Here is a 19354-nt window from a genome sequence, read left to right as displayed (position 1 = left end):
ATATAAAGAAAGTTTCCCACCTGATATACAATGTTTGCTATCATTAGCCATCAAGAGAGGCAAATTGAGGCAAAATTTGTACATCAGGTGGGAAACTTGCTTCCCTCATTGGTTTGCTCTATAATGACAGGAAAATCATTTCGATTCTCTGGGCCCTATATTTCTTAGCTAAAACCTGATAATACTTTTATTTTGAGGAAGAGTGGTTGCTATTTACTCAGAAGAAGGATTAGACGTTGAAACCATGACCCTTTAATTCTGTGAAAATGATTTACACTCCAGGACTTTCTTGCCATAAAACAGGGAAAGGTTTCTGAAATACGGAGTATAAAACTGATTTATCTGGACAAAGAAAGTTGACCTTTGAAAACCTGGAATAATATTACCATACCAACATCCACGTGATGCATATTTCAGGCATACAGGAAAGTTCAACACACTTTGGGCTGTTGTTATTTCCGGTGGTCTGCCAAGGCAACAGTTATTGTGTAGATGTTTATCAACAGTACCTGTGCCTCCCCAGGAAGGTGAGTCCAGCTGCAGGAGCAAGCATGCTTTGCTGTGCAGGACTACTTCAATGTGACATCTCAACATGAAAAAAATAGAAACAAGTTATCTGTTTAACCCTCATTTGGAATGTGTCTACATAAAATATAAATGCATATATAATATGCACGATTAAAAACTTAAGTTGTTTGGCGCTTAAAACGTTGAAAGCACCTCTACTTGCTTGATTTAAATCTCATAGCTACCCTTGTGGTTAATTTTATCATTATTATGCAGTTGCCAAAAAAACTGTTTGAAACATTAAGTGTCCTATGTGAGGTCTTCCAGGGAAAATAATTAGAAGACAGGACTAGGCCCCAAGGCTTTTCTCCTTAATCTCTGTGTTTTCAATAAACCAGTGTCTAAAGAGGGACAAAGGTTGAATATTTGTCTACATTATATAGAAAGTCAAAACTTGGAATGACCTAATAATGCAGAATCTGTCAGCTCACCCACATCTGCTCTGTGTGAACTCACTCACTATTTATGGTCCATCTATACACAAAACAAGGTCTAATATTTCAGTTTCTTTTTTTTTTAAATCTAAAAAAGAAAATTAAATCAATATTATTTTTAGTTGACAAATAATATTTGTGTATTTTTTGGGGTACACTGTGATATTTTGATATGTGTGTACAATGTGGGGTGATTAAATCAAGCCAATTAACATATCCATCACCTCATTTACCTATGATTTCTACGGTGAGACATTTGAAATTTACTCTCGTTTATTTTTAAGTATACATTATTATTCACTGTAGTCACTCTGCTATATGATAAATCTCAAAACTTGTCCGGGCGCGGTGGCTCACGACTGTAATTCCAGCACTTTGGGAGGCCGAGGCGGGTGGATCACCTGAAGTCAAGCGTTTGAGACCAGCCTGGCCAACATAGTGAAACCCCATCTCTACTAAAATACAAAAATTTGCTGGGTGTCATGGCAGGTGCCTGCAGTGCCAGCTACTGAGGCTGAGGCAGGAGAATTGCTTGAACCCGGGAGGCAGAGGATGCAGTGAGCCGAGATTGTGCCACCACACTCCAACCTGGGTGATGGAGTGAGACTCTGTCTCAAAAAAAAAAAAAAAAAAAAAAAAAAAATCTTAAAACTTACTCCCTTTGTATATCTGAAATTTTGTACTCTGTGACCAACAGCTCGCATTATCTCCCTCTCCATCCTCCTGTACAGCCTCTGGTAACCATCATTCTACTTTCTACTTCTAAGACGTTAATTTTTTTAGGTTCCATATTTAAGTGAGATTATGTTGTATTTGTTGTCTTTCAACAGTATGCAAGGGTTCTCTCTTCTCCATACCCTTGCCAACTCTCTTCCCCTTCCTTCCTTCCTTCCTTCCTTCCTTCCTTCCTTCCTTCCTTCCTTTCTCTCTCTCTTTCTCTTTCCTTACTTCCTTTCTCTTTCCCCTCCCTCCCTCCCTCCCTCCCTCCCTCCCTCCCTCCCTCCCTCCCTCCCTCCCTTCCTTCCTTCCTTCCTTCCTTCCTTCCTTCCTTCCTTCCTTCCTTCCTTCCTTCTTTCCTCCCTTTTCCTCTCCTTTCTTCTCTCTCTCTATCCTTTCTTTTCCTTTCTTTCCCTTCTTTACTTTTTCTTTCTGAAACAAAAGTTCTCACATATTTATTACTGAACCTACCTACTAGTGCAGAGCATATAAACAAAGATAAAAAACATATTCCCAATAAAACATGTTCGACTGTCCAGACAGTAGTGACATTTACAGCTCGATATGGTGACATGATCATGACCTTGACACAGCATAAACCTGCGTGCCATCTCACGTACAATTCCGTATAAACCTGGCTTGGTTCTTCTTCAGTGGCTCCATTTTGGACCTGTACCTGGTTTTATTACCAGCTTTCATCTGAGTCCACTGGGGAACGGGATGATTTTGCTTTTGTTTCTTTTGAGCCCGAAAGTCTTGTGAGAAGACATGGCGAGGAATGGAGTCAACCACACACACCATGATGGCAGAGAAAACCACTTGTTATCTTTCATCTTTTTGAGAAAAGCCTCGGGTGTGAGGTAGTTTCTCATTGCGGTTTTAATTTGCATTTTCCAGCATAATGCTGGATGTTGGAGAGTCAGGATCTGTGGGTTTTCCCTGGCGTGTTCTTTGGCCCAGTTATTTAGGTTCTAAGTGACTTGGTTTCTTCACTCCCTAACTCCACCCCAGCCCTAATAGAGGATAAACTATAGACTTTAATGGCCGCTCTTGCCTGCCGAACTCTGAGGGAAGGGACTGGCAATATTTCTATCATGAGCCTTTTCTAAGAGTTTATAACTCAGCCGTAAATACTTGTCATTGCCAGAAACGTAGCCTAGAGGGTCACAATCCTGGAGTAAATTATTCATTTATATATTTCACTGACTTGCTTTAGATTGTTTTAACGGTATTTATCTTTCGTGATGGAAGGAAAAATAATGGTTTTATGGTTCAAGACGCTTTTGTCCTCCTATGAATCAACACAGCATTGAGATATAACTGAAAAAAAGTTAGCAGAGAAATGGCTTCTGGAAATAATTCTTCTTTTTTAAGGAGAAGGGCTTCAGGGTTAACATTACTCTATCTGAGATCTATTAGCAAAACTTAAAAAAGTAAATGTTAGGGACTATTGATTAACTCCTGAAGCATCCGTACCCATTTGCTTGTCCTTTTTATTTTCCGCAGCCATACAGGGCCCAGCAAGGTGCAAGTTTACCCCAGCCGTGTTCTAAGCTGGTGGTCATTCATGTGGAAGCGGCAGGCAGGGCAGGGAGTGGAGTGAGAAGCCATGTCAGCTACAGCCTGGGCCACTTTAGATTGGAATGTCTCTGGATTGAATCTCTACCTGACCCCGTGCTTTATTTCACCTTTATTTCTTAGGAAAAAATCCTTTTTCCCAAACTCTTTTTAAATTGTCTAGGAGTTTTCGAAGCAATATATGTTCCACTAAATCAGGTATTGTGGTATTAGGATATGCAGATCTGTAAGTTTTCATCCACGGGTCCTGGCTCAAAACTCCCATGGTCCTTGTTATAATGTTGGGACACTTTAGGCCTCAGGAAACAGAAACTCTCTCTGACCTTCTCCCATCCTTTCTCCTGACCAAGGTAAGACTAATCTGAATATGGGTCAAAAGACCCTCATTCCAGAGACTATCCCACTCCATACCTAAAGTCTGGACAGGCCTTGTTGGGTTTAGATGATATGCTTTTTGCCCAATCCCATTTCTACAAGGTTGTCAGTCATACCTATGTAATGAAGCCTCCGTAAAAACCCAAGAGGATGGGGTTTGGAGAGTTTCTGGATAGCTGAACACGTGGAGCCTCCTACAGGGCAGCGTGGACAGGGAGGGCATGGGAGCTCTGTGCCCCTTTACACGTGCCTCACCCTACCAATCTCTTCATCTGTATCCCTTGCAATATCCTTGATATTAAACTGGCAAATGTGTTTTCTTGAGCTCTGTAAGTGGCTCCACCACGTTAACCAAACCTGAAAAAGGGGTCTTGGGAACCCCAGCTTGAAGCCCATCGGTCAGAAGTTCTAGAGGCCTGGGGCTGGGTGCGGTGGCTCACACCTCTAATCCCAGCACTTTGGGAGGCTGAGGAGGGTGGATCACCTTAGGTGAGGAGTTCGAGACCAGTCTAACTAACATGGTGAAACCCCGTCTCTACTAAAAATACAAAAATTAGCTGAACATAGTGGCAGGCACCTGTAATCTCAGCTACTTGGGAGGCTGAGGCAGAATCACTTGAACCTGGGAGGCGGAGATTGCAGTGAGCTGAGATCCTGCCATTGCACTCCAGCCTGGGTGACAGAGTGAGACTCTGTCTCAAAAAAAAAAAAAAAAAAAAATTCTAGAGGCCTGGACTCGCAATTGGTGTCTGAAGGGCGGGGTTGGCAATGGGGGTGGGGGGGTGATGTCTTTGGGACTGAGCCCTGAACCTGTGGGATCTGATACCATCCTTAGGTAGATCGTGTCAGATTTGAATTGGCGGACACTCAGCTGGTGTCCGTTACTTGGTGTGTGGGGAAAACCGGAAAACCACCCACATCTTTGGTCACAGAAATCTGTTGATGATTTCTGTGGTAGTGTGAGAGCAGAGGAAAAACACAATTTGAGAGTTTTTTTCTACACAGGTGTCAAGTTTGTTTTTACCTACCACTTTGTCTATAGTACCAGGCATACAGTACACCGTGAAATACTTTGTGTTTAAAGACCGAGTGAATAAATGGATATAATCCAAGAGGTCAAACATTACTACAAAGAGGTTACAAATAGGTAACATATTTCCTATGAAACAATGCATCTGAAATTTGGATTTATAATTGAACAGTGTCTGACAAGGGGTGGTACTTTCAAGCAGATTATACTGTTAAATGCATATAAATTAGACCTTAATAAAGAAAGACATCTTAATTGTTAAGTATTCTGAATCTTTCTTTCTTCTTCCTTCCTTCCTTCCTTCCTTCCTTCCTTCCTTCCTTCCTTCCTTCCTTCCTTCCTTCCTTCCTTCCTTCCTTCCTTCCTTCCTTCCTTCCTTCCTTTCTTTCTTTCTTTCTTTCTTTCTTTCTTTCTTTCCTTTTTTTTTTTTTTTGACGGAATCTGGCTCTGTCGCCCAGGCTGGAGTGCAGTGGCCGGATCTCAGCCCACTGCAAGCTCCGCCTTCCGGGTTTACGCCATTCTCCTGCCTCAGCCTCCCGAGCAGCTGGGACTACAGGCACCCGCCACCTCACCCGGCTAGTTTGTTGTATTTTTTAGTAGAGATGGGGTTTCACCGTGTTAGCCAGGATGGTCTCCATCTCCTGACCTCATGATCCGCCCATCTCGGCCTCCCAAAGTGCTGGGAGGCCAGGCTTGAGCCACCGCGCCCGGCCCTGAATCTATTTCTTAAAGAAAGATTTCTACATCCTGTACTTTAACCACTAAGATTTGATAAAATATTCTTTTTTAAGCATGCAGATCTTTAATTGTTTTGTACTGTAATGCCCGATCACAAAAGGAACACATCATCTAGAAAATCTGGAAAATATAAAAAAGCCCAAAGAAAACAATTGCTTTAAATTTTTTTTAAAAATAATTAACTGTCAAATAAAGATTGAATATATTCAGGGCATGCAATGTGATTATTTGATGTGTATAAACATGGTGCGATAATTACCACAATTAATTAACTCATGTATCATCATCCATACTCTACAGTAGGTTCCCATTATAACCACAAGTTGGTACCCTTTTAACCAACGTCTCCCTATTTTCTGCACCTCTACCTCCTAGGAACCACTGCTCTATTCCCTGCTTCTATAAATTTGACTTTTTTAGATTCCACATACAGGTGAGATTATACAGTATTTGTCCTTCTATGTCTGGCTTATTTCACTTAGCATAATGTCCTCCAAATTCATCCATGCTGTCACAAATGGCAGGATTTCATAGCAAAAGAACAACCCAAGTTAAAAGTGGGCAAAAATAGACGTTTTTCCAAAGCCATAACACTGACCAATAGGTATATGGAAAGGTGCTCAACATTACTAGTCATCAGGGACATGCAAATCAAAACCACAGTGAGCTCTCACCTCACCCCTGTTAGAATGGCTGTTATCAAAAAGACAAGAGATAGCAAGTGTTGGTGAGGATGTGGAGGAACGGGAATCTTTGTACACTGTTGGCGGGAATGTAAATGGGTACAGCCATTATTGGTACAGGTTGTAGGTTCCTCAAGAAATTAAAAATAGGCTGGGTGCGGTGACTCATGCCTGTAATTCCAGCATTTTGGGAGGCCAAGACAGGTGGATCACCTGAGGTCAGGAGTTTGAGACCAGCCTGGCCAACATGGTGAAATCTCATCTCTATAAAAATAGAAAAATTAGCTGGGCTTGGTGGCAGACTCCTGTAATCCCAGCTACTCAGAGGCGGAGGCGCAAGAATCGCTTGAACCTGCAAGGAGGAGCTTGCAGTGAGCCAAGATTGCGCCACTGCATTCCAGCCGGGGTAACAAGAACGAAATTCCATCTCAAAAAATATTAAAAATAAACTCATATGAACCAACAGTCCTTCTGATGGGTATTACATACAAAGGAAAAAAAGAAAACGAAATCAGTATCTTGAAGGAATACCTGCACTGTGTATGTATTGCATCATTGTCTACAATAGTCAAGATGTGGATGCAACCTAGGTGTCCATCAACAGATGAATGGATAAAGAAAATGTGGTACATAGACACAGTGGAGTACTATTAACCCTTTGAAACACAAGGAAATCCTGTCATGTGTGACAAGGTGGATAAACCTTGAGGACATTCTGCTAAGTGAAATAAGCCAGACACAAAAAGAAAAAATTTTGCATGACTTCACTTATTTGTGGAATCTAGGTTTAAAAAGTTTTAAAAAAAAATGTTCGCTTATTTGTCTTAGTTTCCCTTTGCAGTAAAGTTTGTAAAAGAATAAGTGGGTCTATACTTTGAGTTCTTATGAAAAAAATGCAGCTAAGTAGTGGATAAAGTGAGAAGAAATTATCTGGGGAAAAGATGGGGAAGAATTGGTTGACAGGTGTGGTTTTCAGGATGCAGTAGGATTCCAGACAGCCTGGGTGTCACAGTACAAACATTCAAGCTTTGATTTCAGGAGGAAGGAAAATTGTGCTGCTGTTTCAGAGCCTGGCCCCATCCTAACGGTGGGGTGATTGACAGGTTCGCTTTCCCGAAGAGAGACAGCAACAAAGACCACTGGGTTTCAATTCAATCGCATTCCCAGCAGCAGGTGTTGATGGGATTCTTCTCTGTGGGAGGCGCTCACAACATGCTCTGTGGGTTGCGGGGTGAGAGGTGTGTTGTGGGCAGAAGGATATAACAAAAAGATAACATGTTCTCCGCCCTCACTGGCCTCACACTCCAGAGGGGACATTTCTCTAATCGCAGTTGATTGTTCTTGTGAATATTGACTCATCAGAGTCTCATCGCAATTCTGTGATGTAATTAGGGCTGCTGCCATTGCTGTCAGTTGACAGATGAAAGACACATACATAGTAAGGAATTTGCTGGAGTCGGTCAGTTGAATTGTGCAAGATTTAGGATGAGAATTTCAGATTACTGGGCCATGGTAAATTTTCAGACATTGAGTTGGAGTAACATTGATTTTTTTTTTCCTCATTACCAAATTGAATAGAAAATATCTATTTTTAAAATTATGCTTATAAACATCAAAGTTATATTCTGTTGTATGTTGAATGTACTTAATATATCAGGCATAAAAGAGAATCTTTGTGTATTTACTATTTTATTTATGTTTAGACAGGGTCTCTCTCTGTTGCCCAGGCTGGAGTGCAGTGGCGTGATCTCAGCTCACTGCAACCCTGCCTCCAGGGTTCAAATGAGTCTTGTGCCTCAGCCTACTGAGTAGCTGGGATTATAGGTATGTGCCACCACACTGGGATAATTTTTTGTGTTTTTAGTAGAGACGGGGTTTCACCATATTGCCCATGCTGGTCTCGAACTCCTGGCCTCAAGTGATCCGCTGTCCCAAACCTCTGCAATTACAGGCCTGAGCCACTACACCTGGCCTATTTACTATTTTAATAGTTATTTTTTCTACAAAAGATTTTGTGTATATGACTGGCAGCTTATTTGAATGAGGTCTTTGGCAAACGCGTGCTCTTTATATTTTTGTTCTTCTTAAGGTGTAAAACTCAGCTTAATCAAGAAACAAATACAAATCTATTAGGAGTTAGAAATATTTAGGAGACTCTAAAAGAAAAATTCTCTTTTTCCTGTAGCTCATTCTATTTTTTTTTGTTGGATTCTTTGTCTTTGTTACTCAATAATTAATGTCTCTTTTCTTTATTTTCCTGCCTTACTTTTTACTGCCTTTGGCTGAATTCCTAATTCCTACAATATATATATATTTTTTCTCCTAGGTAAAACCGATAACCAATATACCCGCTTTGTGGCTGGAGGGACAGTTTTATTGTTGTTGTTTGTTATCTCAATTACCACCATCATTGTCATTTTCCTTAACAGGTGAGTAGTGCAACTTATCCTGAATATTACTCAGTATGAGTAATTCCAATGTTAGAGGTTCTCTATTAATAACCCAGTAATTTGTCAAGCTGTCTCAGCAATCACATACATATTTCTGTGAGCACTGTTCTAACATAAAGGAGGAGAAGTAGCTGTGGTAATGTTACAGGGAGAGCTGGAATAGTTCATCTGAGAGTTAGTAGAAGCTGGTGGTCTGCCCCTTTTATTTTCTGCTTGATACCTCTGCTCTTTGTCCTGCCCTGTCTTCCTCCTCCTCCAAGGAAAAAGCTGTCAGTGAGGGGGTGGCGTGTGTGTGCATGGATGACACAGCGTGAGGTGGATACAGATTCTGAGAAGGGGAAGAACAAGGTTTAACAGTGATAAAGCCTTCATTTATTCATTTATCAAATATTTATTGTGCACAGCAGTGAACAAGACATAATGAAACTCACATCCCAATAAGCAAACAGCATAATTTCAAATAGTTGTATATTCTCAGAACCAAGAAACCTAAGTGCTTAAAAATTACTGAGAAGAAGGAATTGGAAGGCACTGCCTTAGAGAGAGCAGGGAGCCATTTGGCCTATACTAAATTTCTTTTTATTTTTTTTTTGACTGGTCACAGTGATATATGCCTGAAGTTCCAGCTACTCAGGAGGCTGAGGCTGGAGGATTGCTTGAGCCCAAGAGTTCAAGTCCAGCCTAGGCAACATAGCAAGACCCTGTCAATAACAAAAGTTAAAAATTAAAAAAAAATCTTTTACTGTGTTGTAGCACAGTTGGGCATTTTCTAGGATATTCTTGGCTGAGTTTTTCTTCCCCTTCTAGCTCTTTTGTGCTTATCAACTCACTTGTGTAGGTATTTGTTACATATCTTTGCTGTAATCATAGCAAAGAAATTATTCCTTATAATGTATTACAGCTAAAGTGTTATCTTAAGGGAGGAAGGGACCACACTTTTGATGTCTCTATTTTGCATGTCTGGCATATCAAGACACTTAATATATGTTTGCTGGGTAAGTGAATATGTCCATCTGCACTCCTCTCCTTCAGTAATGTTACCAAATACACCACACACACACACACACACACACACACACACACACACACGCACGCACGCTTTGTTAATAGGATTTCCAGTAGGCCTCTCCATCTTGTCTCTTCATCCTTGACCTCTGGTTCTTTAGCAGCTGTCATCACTGCTCTCTGATTTTGGTAATGTCTCCAACCTGCTCTCAGCTATAGCCTCTTTCTCTAACCCATCCAGTTTCCCTGGTTCTTCTTCTGAAAGCTGGGTTGGCATGTCATCTTCCTGTTCAATATCTTTGATTATCTTCCCACTGCTACCAGAATAATGTTAAAACTCATTAACCCTGTCATTGAAGTTGCCCTACATTCTGACTGAAGTCTAATTTTTATTCACACTTTCTACTTTATTTATTCTCCCTGATGTTGATAAATTTTGTGAAAACTGAAGCACACCCAACGCTCTCCCCATCTGGTTTGCTACCAAAATGCTGTTTCCCCACATTTGGCTGCTTTCCCGTGTATCATTCAAGGTGTGAAACACCTGTCCCCTCTGTGGGCTCTGCACTGTTCTCCGTCCCTGCAGATAGACATGATGTCACCATCTGGAGTCATCGTGTACGTCTCTGCTACTCCTCACATCCTGCTTTGTATTTTAATCACTTTCATGCTTGCCATCCCTTCATAATGGCAGAGTGTGTGTTTTATTCATTTCTTAGCATTTGATAGCATTTAGCACTAATCTGTCCAAATAATGAATGCTCAATAAACATTTGTCTAATTAAACTGAAACAGGAGATCAGGTCATTTTACCTTTTTCCCCACCATAGACTGCCCTTAAGTCTTTCCCTGAACAGAAATTAGCAAATTGAGGTAAGGAATGGAGGTGTTAGTAGCACCACGGACTCCTCCACTGTTTCACCTTGGCAATGGGAAACATCCTGGGGGCAGAGATGGCAGAGGGAGCACCTGGGAACTGGGCAATGTGACTAAGAGACAGCGAGTGGTGACAAACCTCCACAGGGACACAGATGTTGGACGTGATAGATTTTGCTTCATGAAAATGCATCACTTTTACATGAATAGCTAAATTGAACGGTAGAATATATTGTCCCACTTGGTTAAATGTGATAAAAGGAGATTAGTGGACTTGAATTTGTAATCATAGATGCACACCACAAGGGAAAGCACTTGTTCTTTCTACCTTGTCACTAGCATCAGTTTGTGGTTGTGACTTCCAATGGAAATGCTTTGAAAGATGACCCAAGGGCTCCAACAATGACCTTCTGAACTCTGTTTTACTGACTGTTTTAAAAAATCCTGCAGCTTCAGATGTATCGACTTGGATAGAAGCCAACATAAATCAGACAGTGTCTCTGAACAAAACTGAATTCTTCACACTCAGCGCCTGGTAGCCTGTGTGCTGGAGGAATTGGCAGCAGTTTCTCTGCTCCTGGTGTGTGCTGTTTTCATGCGGAGATAGCAACAGTAACACAACTAAGTGAACATGGCTAGGGAAAGCGCCTCCCATTGGCAAGTGTGAAAGGAGACAAAATACGGCCAGGCGTGGTGGCTCACGCCTGTAATCCCAGCACTTTGGGAGGATGAGGTGGGTGGATAATTTGAGATCAGGAGTTTGAGACCAGCCTGGCCCAAATGGTGAAACCCCAGCTCTACTAAAACTACAAAAATTAGCTGGGCGTGGTTGTGGTTGTCTGTAGTCTCAGCTACTCAGGAGGCTGAGGCAGGAGAATCACTTGAACCCGGGAGGTGGAGGCTGCCTTGAGCCAAGATTGCACCACTGTACTCCAGCCTAGGTAACAGAGTAAGACTCTGTCTCAAACAAACAAACAAAAAGGAGCCAAAGTATGTTCTATAGATGTGTACCAGATTGTGGGAAGAAATTTAATATTTAGGGAGAAAAATGTTAGATACTTATTTTTACATTCCTTGTGAACATTGGCATTAACAAATAGGGAGCCTTTGTTTTCGGGGCTCTCTGGGTTTTGGCATTGAAAATCTCTCATCTTGGGAAACTCCTTAGTCCCAGGCAAACCAGAATGGCTGGTCAACATAAATCTAATTGTGATATGTTTACTCTCTTTATTTTTTTATTTTCATTTTTATTTTCTTAACATTTATTTTAAGTTCAGGGATACACGTGCAGGATGTGCAGGTTTGTTAGCTAGGTAAACATGTGTCATGGGGTTTGTTGTATAGATTATTTCATCACCCAGGTATTAAGCCTCATACCCAATAGTTATTTTCCTCTCCCTCCTCCCACCCTCCACCCTCCAGTAGGCTCCAGTGTGTGTTGTTCCCCTCTGTGTGTCCACGTGTTCTCATCATTCAGCTCCTACTTATAGGTAAGAACATGTGGTATTTGGTTTTCTCTTCCTGCATTGGTTTGCTAAGGATAATGGCCTCCAGCTCTATCCATGTCCCTGCAAAGGACATGGCCTCATTTCTTTTTATAGCGTGTTTGAAATAATATTGGTGCTGGAATATCATATCTTTATATCCTTTATTGAATATGCATTCCAGAAGGAGAAGGAGAGAAAGAAGCGATCTATATACAGAGTCCTGGGATACACAGAAGGTAAGTTTATACGAAACTGTCATTATATCTTTTGTAATTTACAAATGCAAAGTCAGTCTCTTTTGCAGTTAGCAATCTTATATTTTACTGTCCTTTCAGTAACCTGACCATGCAGTTGCCTGTAATTTAAATATCAGCTATTTGGAGAAAGTTATTTTCTGAACTATTCTATTTTTAATACCCTTTGAAACTAAGTTTTTTATATGAATATAAATAAAGGAGCAATTACCCTGGCGTAATAACAATCAGCACTATGCCTTCCCTAAATCTTTGTTCCTTTTCTAGGGCTGCTGTGACAAATTACCAAAACTGGGTGGCTTAAAACATTATGGAAGAAATCTATTCTTCCATAATTCTGGAGGGTTGATGTACGAAAAACAGTGTCAGAAGGACTGGTTGCTTCGTGGGATGAGAATCCATCCCATGCTTCTGTCCAGCTGCTAGTGGAGCTGTCGGTCCTTGGCTGGCAGACCAATTGCTTCAATCTCTGCCCCTCTCATCACTGTTCTCACCTGTGTGTTTGTGTCTGCCTTCCTTCTTTTCTTATGAAGACCCCAGTCATCTTGGACTTAAAGGCCCACCCTTCTCCAGCACAGTGTTATTTGAGCTTAGCTAATTACAAGGATCCTATTTTCAAATGAGGTCACATTATGAGGTTCTGAGGAGGACATGAATTTGTGGGGGACACTATCTAACCCAGGAGAGGACATAGTATTTTTATGTCATAAGGTTATTGTGATGGTTAAATTGCATAAAAGAACCAGAAATATAGCAAGCATATAGAAGAGCATAATGATATTCATTATTATTATTATCTTTGGAGTTAAGTTATTAATTAGTATGTACTTACGTTATACAGCCAAATAACTTTTTTATTTCCTTATGGGCTGCAGGAGTTTGATGAGCTGTGAAAGTTTCTTCCTTATTCTGCCTTGCTCCTGCCCCTGGTTGTTTAACTAAAAGACGAGAAACTTCCTTCTGGGTTTGCAGATAAGAGGAATATGTATTTTCATGATCATTATCCCCACTATACTTCAAATCTATCCTGTTTATGAAATTTCACAAAGAAAGTTGCTATGTATTGAACATTTGTGTCTTCCCAAAATTCATATGTTGAAATCCTAACCCCCAATGTGATGATATTAGGAGGTGGAGACTTTGGGATGTAATTAGATCATCAGAGTGGAATCTTCACAAATGGGATTAGTGCCTTTTTAAGGACAGAAGTGCTTGCTTCCTCTTTCTGTTCTTTGCAATGTGAGGATACTGAGAAGACAGTTATCTGCATACCAAGAAACAGGCCCTCAGGCCCTCACCAGACTCTCTCTCTCTCTTTTTTTTTTTTTTGCTCAAGTTAAGAGGATATTTTCTTAATCTTGGACTTCCCAGCCTCCAGAACTGTGAGGAATAAGTGTTTGTGGTTTAAGCAGCCCAGTCTACGGTATTTTGTTACAGCAGCCCAAACTAAGACAAAAATTTTCCCAAATCCTATCCAAAAGTATATACATTTCTTTTCATTTTAATTATTTGCAATTGAATTCTAGATGGCCAAAAACCAAGTGCTAAAAAGGTTCTGACAGTCCAACATGTGTTCGTAAGACGCCTTCACAATTGATCAGTTTAACTTTTTAAAAAATTAAATAGTTACTTTTGCAAAAATATTTTTTTGGTTGTTGGCAAAAACATAGATTGCTTCTTGATGCCAACTGTAGAATCAAGAAACCTTGCTTTGTTTCATCAGCCACTCCAGCAAGCAATAAATTGGTGCTCTGTCATATACAATTGTGGGATTACCTTCTTCATCCTTAGCACTCCGTCTACTCATGCCAATCCAGTCACATTTATTGTTGTGAATTTGGGGAATGAAAAGGAGCTTTGCAACTGTCTATATTAGGTATCCAACTTTTTCAGGCTTTTGTAGAATAATATTTTGAAGGATTATTAAAGAGTTAATAGGTCGGACTGTCAAAAAAGACGTTAGAACTCTTCATTCTCTTTTTAAAAGGACAACCTGCATAAGTAATCATGGCACTTGAATTTTCATTTTGCTTTCCTCTTAAAAACACTAAGATCTGGCTGGGCATGGTGGCTCATCCTTGTAATCCCAGCACTTTGGGAGGCTCAGGCTGGCAGATCCTCTGAGGTCAGGAGTTCGAGACCACCCTGGCCAACATGGTGAAACTCCATCTCTATTAAAAATACAAAAACTAGCTGGGTGTGATGGTGCATGCCTGTAATCCCAGCTACTCGGGAGGCTGAGGCAGGAGAATTGTTTGAACCTGGGAGGTGGAGGTTGCAGTGAGCCGAAATTGTGCCACTGCACTCCAGCTTGGGCAACAGAGAGAGACTCTGACTCAGAAAAAAACAAACAAACAAAAAAAAACAACACTGAGGTCAATCTAAATTTTTAAATTACTCATCAAAAGATCTTTCTCTAGTCTCTTTTGTCTCTCAATTTGTCTTTCTTTTTTCACACCTGCATAGTTTCTGTTACATACATACATATGTGGTCAAAGTGACTTGATTACAGTAGAGAAGATTAATGATTATACAATATCATCTTGAAAGTGAATGTCAGTTTGTTGTTTTGTTAACTTTTTATATGTTAAGTTGCTTATTTTTTAAGGTTCAGACATGATGTTAGAATTTCCATATAAAACTGATAATAATTGTTCTTATCAAAATAGCTTAACATTGGGAGAGAGAGTTCCACATTGAAACAGGTAATTCATAGCACAATACAGCAAGTATTAATGTAGACTAGGTTTCTGTTGCATCTCAGTCAAGAATGTGATTTCTAACAGAAGTTCAATACAGTGAGAAGAATGTTTTATCAAATTAATTATAATGGAAATTTGTCCCATATCATGCCTGCATTTCTGAGAGGTATGTTTTGAATGTCTTCATTAGTTGTTGAAATGCAGTGAATTATTGACATTCTCTGATGTTTGTCTTTCTAGGCACCCAAGAACTATAGAAGCCCCATCTCTGCCAGTCAACCTACCAATCAATCCATGGATGATACAAGAGAGGATATTTATGTCAACTATCCAACCTTCTCTCGTAGACCAAAGACTAGAGTTTAAGCTTATTCTTGACATGAGTGCATTAATAATGACTCTTATGTACTCATGCATGGATTGTTATGCAATTTTTTTCCACTACCCATGGTCTACCTTAGATACTAGTTGTCTCATTGAGTTCATTTGGTAGGAAACGTACTTCATTACCTAAAAAACATTTTTCATGGAACTGTTTCAGAAAACCTGACTCCAACTTGTTTATATACAAAAGAAAATTTACTGAATCATGTAACAGAATGATCCAGGGGAGATTAAGCTTTTGGCAAGGACTATTTACCAGGGCTTAAATGTGTCTAGAATTAAGTATGGGCATAAACTGGCTTCTGAATCCCTTTCCACAGTGTTGGATCCATTTCCTTGGTCTTGGCCTCACTCTCATGCAGGTTTTCCTCTTGTGTTGGCAAGATGGCTGCCAACTCTTGGCAATTCATACATCCTTGTTTCTGTCTGGTAGAGAGTTTGCTTCTCTAATAGAACCAACACATTTGGTTACTTTTTCATTGTTAAATAGGCATCATGATCAGAAACGATGGAATGGCTTAAGAAAACTAAGGGCTCACTTCTAGAGCTGAGAGCAGGGTCAAAGCACAATACTAGGCAATTCAGAGCATGGTTAGAAGAGGGAACAGGAGTCTCAAAGCTGGGGAGTTTACCAACAAATATTGACTGCAGTGACTAACCAAGATATTCTTGGTTAACTAAAAAGTGAAATATGGGATGGATTCTAGAAATGGGGTATCTCTCTCCATACTTCTAGAATCCACGCTATCAGCATAGTCCAGAAGAGTACCTGGCAATAGAAGAAATGAATAATCAAGAGGAAGATAAATATGAGAGGGCAATCCCTTGCTATTCTCATATATATTTATCTCTCATTCTGTATAGAATTCTTGCCACCATCCCACGTCTAGCCTTAGGAGCAAATGTAGTAGATAGTCCAATAATAAATAACTTAATGTTTTGGACATTGTTTTTCTTTTCTACTTTTGAGAATTATTTTTAATATGTAAATTCTCTCAAAAGGGTCAGGCACCTAGTTGTTATTTTTTAATGATTATGTGAAACTTGAATATAATATACCACTAAAAGTGACAGCCGGAAGTGGTGGCATAGGATGATAGGGTAGAAATTTGAGAGGGAAAAAAGAAATTGGGAGGGTACAGGCAACAGGAGAAAGGAATCAAACCACAGAAAAATACAAAGGGAAACTTCTGCTTCACAATTTGGACAAAGACAGCCCTAATGACTTCACCAACAGTCAAAGCAATTAGAGGCCATACCTGATATTGTTTGAATTCTAGATGTAGGCAAACAATGAAAAGTATTGGCCAAACTGAATAAAACTGTCATGGTTACCTTGAAAGGACAATGGTCATTATTAAATATAGTGATCATTCATGTCTAAAAGATTCATTATTTGTCTCTAAAGATTTCTAAAGACCACCATCTAGAGAAGATTCATTATGAAGACTGTATTTAAATATCAAAGTTGTGGACTTCATGATAATCTTAAATGAAGCAAGTCCAAATTCTCCTGTTGCCTAGACAGATTCTAAGATGTAATTTACACTTTTAAGCTAATTAGTGAGTGTTTTATGATTTTAGCCTTAAACACCATGTATGCCAAATAGTGCAATTATTTTGTGAATTACAGAAATGGTAAGTGCCCACATTTCTGTGAATTATAAAATTTGTGAGGTTTTTTAAAACCCTTTTCAGGAGTGAAAAAATTAAAATGACCATTTCCTAGTTGTACTTAAGTAAATGCAAGAAGAGTAAACTCTCATTTTTATTATGTTTGCATAAATATATTTTCATACCTGGATTCATGAAATATTTCCACAAATATATTAGCGTAACAAACTTGAAAGGTAGTTTACAAGAAAACCCTCTATCAGATCAATCAAAGATTCCATGAGATAATTTATTGGTTTGCATGGTGAAGCAAGCTTAGCATCAATTAAAAGGTAAATAATTGCTTTTCTGAATGGTGAAGACAATCAAAATATTACTTTGTGGAAAACTCCAATAACCAAATTCTCAATGATTAGTGTATGTGATCAGGAAAACATTTTTACAATTGTAGTATGGGGAAATATAAATCCAATTTTAAGAGAGAAAATGATGACTGGGTGTGGAAGGGAGAGCACAGTCAGATACCATTGTCATGGTGGTTTTTACTGGGAACTTCGTGGAAGACGTTTGTAGCAAACCACTGAAGTGTTGCAAAGCCTCCAGAGCATTTGGGACTTGTCTCTTTTTTCTTGCGTGTTTTCGTGTTTTTGGTCTCTCATTCAAAATATTGATGAGAACTATTTACTCTGTCATTTCTTCTCTATATATTCTTCCTCTACAGAGTGTAGGATTTTTTTCAGGAATTTGGAGCCATCCTAAGTTCTCCCAAAAATTTTCTGACCTCCTCTGATGCTCCTGTTATACCCTCAGGGTTAATGCTTGTGAAATTCCATTCATTCATTTCTTTCCCTGGACGTCTTTACTTACCAAAGGACTTTCATTGTAATCTTTTTAACATCATCCCTAATTCGTGATAGTTTTGGAACTCTCCGTAGTGTATGTTTCTCTACCTCTACTGTTTTGCACCTATGATTCTGATTGTTACTACGAAATCAGATCAAAACAGATCCACAGAATAAAAGATCAGAATTCCAGTAAATTATGTTATAAATACAGATTTTTTTTTTTACAAGTTGCTGCTTTGGAAGCAAAATGCTCCTCAAGTTTTATATATGTATACACATGTATATAATTTATATTGATGGATAATACAACATTAAATAAGAATCTATGCTTCCTTCGAATGCCATTAACATTTACATTAAAGTAACCAATTAAAGGAAATTACTTTGTGATAATAAGGTAGGTAGATTTGTTCAATGTCATTGTGGAGTACCCAGTTTTGTCAGGGAAAGAACACATCTTATTGAACTATGATGACTATGAATTGACTATATTATTATAAGAGATACCTTCAACCTTTATTTTAAAAACTTTATGTAGAATATGTTGAGAAAATAAAATAGAAATTTCATTTACCCCGATCATGCTTAAAATGGGAGGCAGGTAGCTGAGTATATAATTTTTAATTAGTAAAAACTCAAATTTATGTTTTAAGTAATTTAGTTTATTATTAAAGTACTATATATATAAACTTAAAATACATGGGTTATCAATTTAAAAGACAGTAATTAAAAATACTTTTAGTAGGCATTCTTTTATTGTGAGCATACAAGTTATATTGGTTTATATAGAATGGCATTAAGTAAAAATTACAGTTGTATGACAGTAATTTTCTAAATTGGGAGAGTCCGCGTTGTAAGTAGAGATCACTGTGACCAAATTGCTTCTCCTTGATTTATAATGATATACTGTATTTTGTACTGCTTATATGAAATTTCAGCAAGATTGATGATATTATAAAGATGCTTATAAAGTGCAAGTGGAGATGCTAAATTGTGAGTACAAAGAGGTTTCTTTTCACAACAGTGATAAGAAAATTCTTTAAAAAAAATAAGACAACATAAACATGTCACCATTAGTTTAGCTACTATTAAAATGTAACATCTAGAAAGTATTGACCTTCACCTTCAGACTTCTGTGTAAGTTAGTATATTTTTTCACTGATCTGTTCATTAGAATTCTTCTAGCCAAGACTCTGGGCTCTTAAAACATTTATCTGAAAACTAAAAACAAGTTTAGTTTTTAAAAAGCTTCTCTATTTCTAGTGATTCAATAGGTAGAAAAACAGCTTCTAGAATTAACTGCAATGCTTTCTAAGGAAATTTTATAAATCCTCAAGGTCGGTTTACATATATTTTTCCAGATTCAAAGCACTAACTATGTTGTAAGATGTTGTAAGAAAAGGTCTATTTGGAAGTATGGGCGATAAATGCATGGGATAATTCTGGTTTATTTTCTGTTATCCTTGTTAGAATAAGTTATATGGTCAACCTGTCTAGAATACTTTTTCCAGTGTTAGTGTGTACTTTTGAATTTTTGGTTCTTGTAGTGTATAGAAATATTTTCCTAGATGTAGTGTATTCTGTTGTTTTGAATGAATAAAACGCAATGTTTCTC

General features: G+C 38.8%; 1 protein-coding gene across 5 annotated transcripts in view; it reads left to right on the top strand.

The window, feature by feature from the left end:
* Positions 1-19354, top strand: part of CD226 (CD226 molecule) — a 97104-nt gene extending 77750 nt beyond the window's left edge. For 4 of the 5 annotated variants that reach the window (XM_030925727.1, XM_030925724.1, XM_030925726.1 and 1 more), the window contains 2 exons: positions 12122-12176; positions 15137-19354. In XM_030925727.1, the coding sequence (XP_030781587.1) occupies positions 12122-12176; positions 15137-15389 (308 nt within the window). In that variant the 3' untranslated portion in view covers positions 15390-19354. Of the gene's footprint in view, positions 1-8448; positions 8552-12121; positions 12177-15136 lie in introns of all 5 variants that reach the window. The other variant, XM_030925728.1, reaches the window with a different exon arrangement.

Source organism: Rhinopithecus roxellana, chromosome 21, assembly GCF_007565055.1.
Source record: "Rhinopithecus roxellana isolate Shanxi Qingling chromosome 21, ASM756505v1, whole genome shotgun sequence".
NCBI classification, from domain to species: domain Eukaryota; kingdom Metazoa; phylum Chordata; class Mammalia; order Primates; family Cercopithecidae; genus Rhinopithecus; species Rhinopithecus roxellana.
The sequence above is the reverse complement of the archived record's forward strand: the minus strand, read 5'-3'. Positions and strand labels throughout refer to the sequence as shown.